Here is an 8,082-nt window from a genome sequence, read left to right as displayed (position 1 = left end):
TACTGTACGCATTGTTCACGTTTTCCATTCCTTGAATAGAGGCCACATGTCAACCGTTATGATGTGGCCTTATTATACAGAACGTGTTTGATCATGTGATGTACCCATACACATCCACACCTTCCCTCTACGCATGTCCACAATCAACAAACCCCAATCCAGCTGGGAGATGTTGTTCTGTCCTCTTTCACTTGAGTTTTCATTCTCAAAGTATTTGCTTTTATTTTTGTTTATTACAGAAATTCTTGGATAGGGAAATAGTTTTCTTTATCACAAGGGTTCATTGCGCAACTGAGCCAAGACTGCTTGGCACATGTGAGGATGAGGGGGTGACTGCATTGACTGCATGTTTACGCCAATCACATTTCCAGAGGTAGTAACACTCCCTCTTTATGTACCAGCCCAGTACCCCAACACACATTGCAAAACTCCCTACCATGTCCCTCCCTCTCTCTCTCTCTCCACCTCTCTGTCCTCCAATAAACACCTGTTTAGGTCACTGCACCAGTTTTAATAGTCAATGTAGAACAGGAAAATGACGCAAATCTGATTGCATCAGTTTTAGCAGGTAACTCTTCATACTCAAACAAAGCACTGAGCTATCCCACACGGGGAAAGGGTGGGGGGGGGGCACACATGCTAACAAACAACTCTCTACAGAGTAATAGAGGGATCTGAACTAACTGCAGGTATGATAAAGGATGGCAGGGATGGTCATAGGATAAGGATTAATCATCAATCAGTTCTACCATGCTGCTGGTGTGTAAGAGCACACAAGGGGTTAACATGTGCGTAGAAGTTTAAATCCCCTCCCATCAACAACTCCCCCCTGGAATGGTCTGCCCCATGGGTTTACATGACGCCTGTGTGTGTGCCATATATAGGAGCATGTGCAAATGGACCTGCAGATTTTTTGGATAGACAGATACTGGCTAGAGGGCTGCAACCGTCTTCCTCTCTCTTTTTTTCTCCTCCCCTTTCTCCAGCACTCTGTATCTCTCTCTCAAAAGCTCTAAAGAGAACAGGAGGAATATCAAGCAGTTCACAGATTTCTTTCACTGCTCTTGGAAACAACAAAGGAGCTTTTTCCTAACGTGTTTTTGAGTTGTTCTGAGCACCTGCCCGTGTAAAAATGAGTGATGATGGTTCATTTATGTTCACGTCGGAGTCTGTTGGAGAGGGACATCCAGGTGAGTTCCTTACCTATAGATTACCAGCAGGATAAAAATCCTCTCTTTCCCTCCCATCTGAATTCCAACACATTCAACAAGAATCAACATGTCATATAGAGATACTTGTTTTAATTACTCCTGTATGGTACAGTTCATAAAATACAATTTAAGGTCATCTAATTGATGCCAGTATCTTCACTCACGTGAAGAATCTTGGCAAATAGATAGATTACAGCATCAATAACCATTTGGGCTTTAGTACCATGGAATTTCATTGATACACTCTCCTAACCACTCAACATGTGGTTACTAGCACTTTTTATGTGGGGAACAAGTGGGCTAGAGGGGTGTCATGTTGCATGGCACAGAGAGAGAGACAGAGAGTGAGTGACACCCACACTGTGAATGAGCAGATGTTAGGTATTAGCTTTTCACAAGTGGAAATGTCAGTAAGTAAACTTGTCTAGTTTCCTTAGTCCATTATCTGGACCAGATCTGTTTAACAAAACTACATCACTAAGCATTCAACCAACATTTTTATGAACTCATTCTGAAAGTTTTGTGGGTGTGGGTGTAAGGCTCTTGGAAATAAATAATAATTGTAATAGGTGACTGATTATGGTGAAGCGTGGTGTTGACATGCACATTTGGTTATGTGTGGTTAGTGTTGTTGATTTGGCTGTCATTTAGGGGATTCTGATCTAACAGACTCTGATGTTACACAGACCACACCCCTCAAACTAAGTTAGTCAATCGTCCAATCAGAAGTGCCTAAATGTACTCTGCCCTCTCCGTAGCAGACTTGATACTAAAGCAAACAATTTATGTTGCAATGTGTCCAGAACAACAGTCCTAGTGTTTTTGGACTGCTTTTTCTGGATGTACAAAAAATGTATTAGATGTATATTTTAAAAAATTATATTAATATATATACATTTTGATATTGATATTATCCACTACACTGTATCAATGTTGAAATATGTATTTTACACTGTAGAAGGACAGGAAAAAAGCCAAATACATATGAATAGAGACTTGAGTCCCACTGTGAGGATAGTGAGATCCAACCAAGAGCCTGCTGAAAAGTGCACAAACACCATCCCCCTCCCACTTAACCACAAGGTTTGATGATAGGCCAAACCTTTCTCTCTGCTACTTTTTACCAGTGACCAGGCCTTGTGTCTGGTCTTCAGATTACCTTTCTACCTGATAACAAGCTGGAGGTCTGGGCTGTTCCCACAGACTGCTTATGCACTGCTGGTGAAGAGCTCTCCTCTCACACACCTATGCAGTTGCCTACAAATATCGCCCATTCTGCATCCCATATGTTCTGAGGTATGCATTTGTAAGTAAGCCAAGACAATATATACCAGACACATAGTGCTTTTTGACTGTGTCTTGTGGTTCGATGAAACTGCTGAAACCTAACAAACCCTCTATGAGACTATACTGCATTTTTAGGATGTTTTTTCTGATGTAACACATCAAACATATTGCTTCAGTGCCCTGGAAAGAGAGAGAGGGGGAGAGAAAGAAAAAAGAGGTAGATCACATATGAATACAGCGGACAAAGCAATGCCCTGCTGCTGCTTTGCCCTGACATTGACTGGAATGAAGCCTAAAATTCCCAACGTTTTTCCCATTCTAAACAATGCCCAGTGGATTTTACCTTGGCAGTGGAGAGTGCATCATCAACCGCAAAGCCTTACTTCTGTCAATTGAATTCACATTTGAATATTATAAGTTACTAAGTTGCCTGAATATATAAGCCTATATATACAAAGTTAGAGTCAGTAAGATTTATAATTAGTCCACTGGGGTTAAAGATTTGCTTTTAAAATAGGCTCAGCATACAATCGCAATATAGGAATTCACATCACCCTCACATGCATTTGGTCTCACTGTGCATCTGACTCCAGAAATGTATTTGACTCAATAAAATGGTTCTTTCAATGTATTTTTTTTAAAACCAATTAAAGACAAGATATGCGATCAAATCAGTGATGCTGTCCTGGATGCTCACCTGAAGCAGGACCCAAATGCCAAGGTCGCCTGTGGTGAGTGTGTGTGTGTGGGGGGGTTATGCACACAAAGAACCAACATGGCTATCATGTTTGAAAATGTTATTTCCTGGTTAGCTCCTCCCTGGTTAGAATATATTTTATCACGCTGTACTGATGTCTCACTTAAGATCCAGAAGGTCAAGCCATAATTGTCTGTTCAGTTTACATTCTAGCCTCTCATTGGCATACAGTTTATCTAGTATATTAAGTCCAATAAATCACATTTCTAGTAGTTGTTGATCACTGATCTGACCAGACTCTCACTGCTGAGTCATGGCATACTGTAGACACACCTACAGTTGATATGATAAATAAATACTTTCATAAAGAACTGTAATTACAAGTAGGTTCCATTGTAGACTGGCATGATACATTCAGACCTGTTCTGTAGATTGTGTGTTTTGCCAATGTCCTCCTGTGGCTCCTGCAGAGACGGTGTGCAAAACTGGGATGGTCCTGCTGTGTGGGGAGATCACTTCCCGTGCCAACGTGGACTACCAGAAAGTTGTCCGAGATACCATCAAACACATTGGTTACGACAACTCCGACAAAGGTAATGAAAAGGATAGTTAACAAAAAGATAGTTTGTTTCCTGTTGCCTGCAATGATTATTTAACTCTGTCCTCTTCACACGTACTCCCCTCTCTCTCACTTCTAGGTTTTGACTATAAGACATGTAACGTGTTAGTCGCTCTGGAGCAGCAGAGTCCGGATATTGCCCAGGGTGTCCACATTGATAGAAGTGAGGAGGACATTGGTGCAGGAGACCAGGTAGGTAATCAGTAAAAATATGAACATTTATCAGAACCTCTCCATCTTCACATATGAGTTACATACATACTTTACATAATATATATTCACATTTCTACATATATTTATGTAGAAATTGAGATTGAAATATAGATTTCACAGGACCAAGAATTCCAATGTACCTAATTATACTTACAAATGGCAAACAAACTTGAAATCTGCCTTTTCCTGACTTTATTAGCCTTTCACTTGAGGCTAAATAGGTAAATCTACCTATTCTTCTCTTCTCTGCCAGGGTCTGATGTTTGGTTATGCCACAGATGAAACAGAGGAGAGTATGCCTCTCACCATTGTTCTGGCCCACAAACTAAATTCCAAGATGGCCGAACTCAGACGCAACGGCACTGTTCCTTGGTTGCGCCCGGACTCTAAAACCCAGGTGAGACGATCAGTCCTTTTTTCCCTGGGTTTATGTCCAAAAAAACACTGTCTCTCTTAGGCAGTGTTGAAATCAGGTGTGTATAAAAAAAAATCTTAGACCCCAATAAGTAAACAAAGTGGTAGAACCCAGTTTCAATACTCACATAAATCCCAATCATGCATACACAACAACACACATTCACACATAAACACAAGCATCTGCAACCAAACCCAATGTTCCCCATGGTGAGGGTGTCAGCAGTATGTCAGTGGAAATCTGTTTTTAACCCGGTGTGGGAGTGACCTGACCCTTTTCACTGACCCTGTGTAATCGCCTGGACACCGGCTGTGGCCTCGTCAATCATGGGCTCAGACAGGGAGTGAAAACTGATTGGGGCAACACTTCAGAATCAGAGAGGGGTTTTAAATTGCCATAAAAGTTTGCACAGACAAGGAATTTACTTTGGCAGGAAGGTGCATACATTCAACATATAGTCATAAATCTTGAATAGTGGTACAAAGTCTAACTAATACTAAGGGGCTGTAAGAATTTAGTATAAAATAAGAATATACAAAGTTAAGTAGCTATGATAACACTTTACATTAAGGTTACATTTACTGACCTATAACTACATTGTATTGTAATGACATGATATTCACTTTTAGCGGCATGGGTTATTACAAAAGTGTAAGAAGGAACAGTATGTGGGAAGGGTGTTATGGCTAAGGGGATGTTGTAAAAGGGGCCGGTGAAGCTTGTGTTACCAAAGCAAGATCAATGTTAACATCCACTTACCTCTGGAAAGCGTTCCCAAGTTTCAGTTGTTGAATAACTTGTACTGCTAAACTGTAGCGTTGTAGCGCTGTGTTACCACGTAGCAGTTCCTAAGTAACTACAATGTTGCCCAGATTTTGATTTGATACAGTAAGACATGTTTTACTTGTAGAAGGAGGCACAAGTACAGTATTTTAACAGTTGCCATGTCATATGAACTTCAGAGGCGATTTGGGACGTTGGGAAAGGTCCTAGGGGGCAAATGGAATTGGGCTCTTCTCTGAGAAACAAGCCAATGATACGTGAGTCCCGTGCTCTGGCAGCATTCCTGGCATTTTTAGATGGGGGAGATGTAAAGAGTGGTTACAGGGCAAGAGGAAGGGAAGGATTGAAAATGGAATGGGATAATATGAGCTCTTATGAGAAGGAGTTCCATTACAGGCTGACAGGTGTTGATGTTGATCACCTTACCAACGTTTTTGACACCAGGCTTGGGGGCCTCCTCAAACAAGGTGACTGCTGGCCATCCGTCTGTGCTGTCCCTTCATCTGTCCCGTCCCTACCTCCCTCAGGTGACCGTGCACTATGACCAGAGAGATGGTGCCGTGATTCCCAAGAGGGTTCACACGGTGGTCATATCGGTCCAGCACGATGACCACGTCAGCCTGGAGGAGCAAAAAGACATCCTCAGGGAGAAGGTGGGTGCTGCCCCCAGTTTCCCCGGTCACGTCCACAGCCAGACAACTCTCCAATGGCAGGAGGGAGGGGATTGCCCAAATTAGGCATGTTAAAGTAAAGAATCTTAAACGTGTAAACAATTCCCATCAGGTTATCAAAGCCGTGGTGCCCGCCAAGTACCTGGACGATAAAACCATTTACCACCTGCAGCCCAGCGGGCGCTTTGTCATCGGTGGCCCACAGGTGTGTGTTCCTGTGTGTTTACTTTGGTGTGCCTTCAGGTCAAATAAAGGCACACCAGACAATAGTCTGACCTCTCCCTTCTCTCCTGCCTGTGCCAGGGGGACGCAGGGGTGACGGGCAGGAAGATCATTGTGGACACCTATGGAGGCTGGGGGGCCCATGGTGGAGGAGCCTTCTCTGGGAAAGACTTCTCCAAGGTGGACCGCTCAGCTGCGTATGCGGCCCGCTGGGTGGCTAAGTCTCTGGTCAAAGCCAAGCTCTGCAGGAGGGTCCTGGTCCAGGTGAGAATCTATGTAATAATACATCACAAAACTGTTCATCCAATCTTGGATTTATTTACTTATCTCTTTAATCATCTTTCTTTAAATCCAACCATTCATCCATTCATCCAAACAGACCACTCTGTCCATCCCCTGGATGTGTGATGTGGCTACAGTATATTTGAGGTAGTGTTTGTACCTTCAATTCAGGTGTCCTACGCCATCGGAGTGGCCCACCCCCTTTCCATTTCCTTGTTCACCTACGGTTCCTCCCAAAAGACAGAGAAAGAGCTTCTCCAGATCGTTAACAAGAACTTTGACCTTCGACCAGGTGTCATTGTCAGGTGAACATTCTTCCCCTTTAAGAAGACAAACATAAAACAACATTTAAGACCCTTGAATATGGTCTTAAATATGTAGGTTGCAGGTCTTGAAAATGCTTCAGAATGTATCCATGTGGTATAGCAACTGTGATGTGTGTGCAGGTGTGCCTGTCCCACCGGTGTATGTGATGTTGTCTTGTTCTTCCCCAGGGAACTGAACCTGAAGAGGCCTATTTACCAGAGCACAGCCAGCTATGGTCACTTCGGCCGGCCAGAGTTCACTTGGGAGGTGCCTAAGGAGCTGGAGTTCTGAACGTCCCCTACTGGTCTTAATCAGCAGTTCTGACTTTAGACCCTCCTTATTGGCAACCATCACGACCAATTCTGTATCATTGATTTTCAATGGCTCTTCAAATAGACTATGGATGTTTCCTATCACACATAATTCAATGTAAAGCCAAACTCTTGTGGCAGGTTTTTGTTTGATTAATTCAGGGTTAAATTAGTACAGGCCTGTGTGGTTACAGTTATTAGTTTTGTATCAGGAGTGAGAAAAGGCTAAGGGGAGCTGTGATGGGATGGAGTTATGGTTTTACTGTCCTTGTATGGCCTGCTCTCTTTATTTAATGTCTTATGACCCTACAATAGTACAGTTCCTTTAGCGGAACCTGTGTGTGCCTTTGGATCAAAATAGCAAAGCCTTAGAAGGAATGCATCTGCAGGGACGTTGATCCGCATCCACTTTTGTAAGAGAGCCTCAAAGGTGATTTGTTATTATCAGATTCACACAAACTAAATTAATTCAAATGTAATTCAATATCAAACAAGTAGATCCTAAAGCCTCAAGGCTCTGAGACTTACACCATAGCAATACTGTTTATTACACTCTCCAGGTGGTGCTACACTTTCATGTCTGTAGATATGTACTTGAGTAACTTTAATTATAGATTAAATGTGCAGTTGCATGTTTGGAACCCTTCGCAACCCTTGCTTTAACCAAACTTTTTTTTACTGATTACGATTTGTTCTTCATTTTAAGTAGCTGGGTTTTACCATTATTCTTCTCAGGATCCAGACCACAGGAAGTCAGACATGTCACCAACATTTGGGAGGTTGAGGGAAGGACAGTTATACTTCCATGTTAGAGTTGACCAAACCTACCCTTTAACCCGAAGATAACACAAGGGTCATTCTGACCCATCAGTCATTGTGACCCACCGTCGTATTGCGACAACTTTACCGCATACAAAAACAGTGAAGCATTTTCTTTTAACCATTGGGCTGTCTCAGACCCCCCACATTGCGAAGGTTAAAAGAAAATTATTTGTATTTGTTTTTGTATTGGGTAAAATTGGGTAAACACAACAATGGTTCGTTATGAACCTTTGGGTCATGTGA

General features: G+C 42.4%; 1 protein-coding gene across 2 annotated transcripts; it reads left to right on the top strand.

Annotated features, from left to right (window-relative positions):
* Nucleotides 1-893: 893 nt before the first annotated feature.
* mat1a (methionine adenosyltransferase 1A) lies at nt 894-7,663 on the top strand. 2 transcript variants are annotated; one of them, XM_062463337.1, is made up of 10 exons: nt 894-1,190; nt 3,152-3,229; nt 3,666-3,788; nt 3,894-4,006; nt 4,281-4,424; nt 5,753-5,878; nt 6,009-6,101; nt 6,200-6,382; nt 6,572-6,705; nt 6,895-7,663. In XM_062463337.1, exons 1-10 carry the CDS (start codon nt 1,133-1,135, stop codon nt 6,995-6,997), a joined length of 1,155 nt encoding a protein of 384 aa, XP_062319321.1. In that variant the 5' UTR covers nt 894-1,132; the 3' UTR covers nt 6,998-7,663. The 2 variants fall into 2 exon arrangements, with proteins under 2 accessions (XP_062319321.1, XP_062319322.1); XM_062463338.1 differs by lacking the exon at nt 6,895-7,663 and having other exon boundaries at nt 6,572-6,709.
* The last annotated feature ends 419 nt before the right edge of the window (nt 7,664-8,082 follow it).

This window comes from Osmerus eperlanus, chromosome 6 (genome assembly GCF_963692335.1).
Source record: "Osmerus eperlanus chromosome 6, fOsmEpe2.1, whole genome shotgun sequence".
In the NCBI taxonomy this organism is placed as follows: domain Eukaryota; kingdom Metazoa; phylum Chordata; class Actinopteri; order Osmeriformes; family Osmeridae; genus Osmerus; species Osmerus eperlanus.
The sequence above is the reverse complement of the archived record's forward strand: the minus strand, read 5'-3'. Positions and strand labels throughout refer to the sequence as shown.

Excerpts from the sequence above, each read along its gene's own strand:
- mat1a (XM_062463337.1), top strand. The coding sequence starts at position 1,133 with ATGAGTGATGATGGTTCATTTATGTTCACGTCGGAGTCTGTTGGAGAG. Across the intron at positions 3,230-3,665 it reads AAATGCCAAGGTCGCCTGTG|AGACGGTGTGCAAAACTGGG; the intron begins GTGAGTGTGTGT and ends TGGCTCCTGCAG. Across the intron at positions 3,789-3,893 it reads TTACGACAACTCCGACAAAG|GTTTTGACTATAAGACATGT; the intron begins GTAATGAAAAGG and ends TCTCACTTCTAG.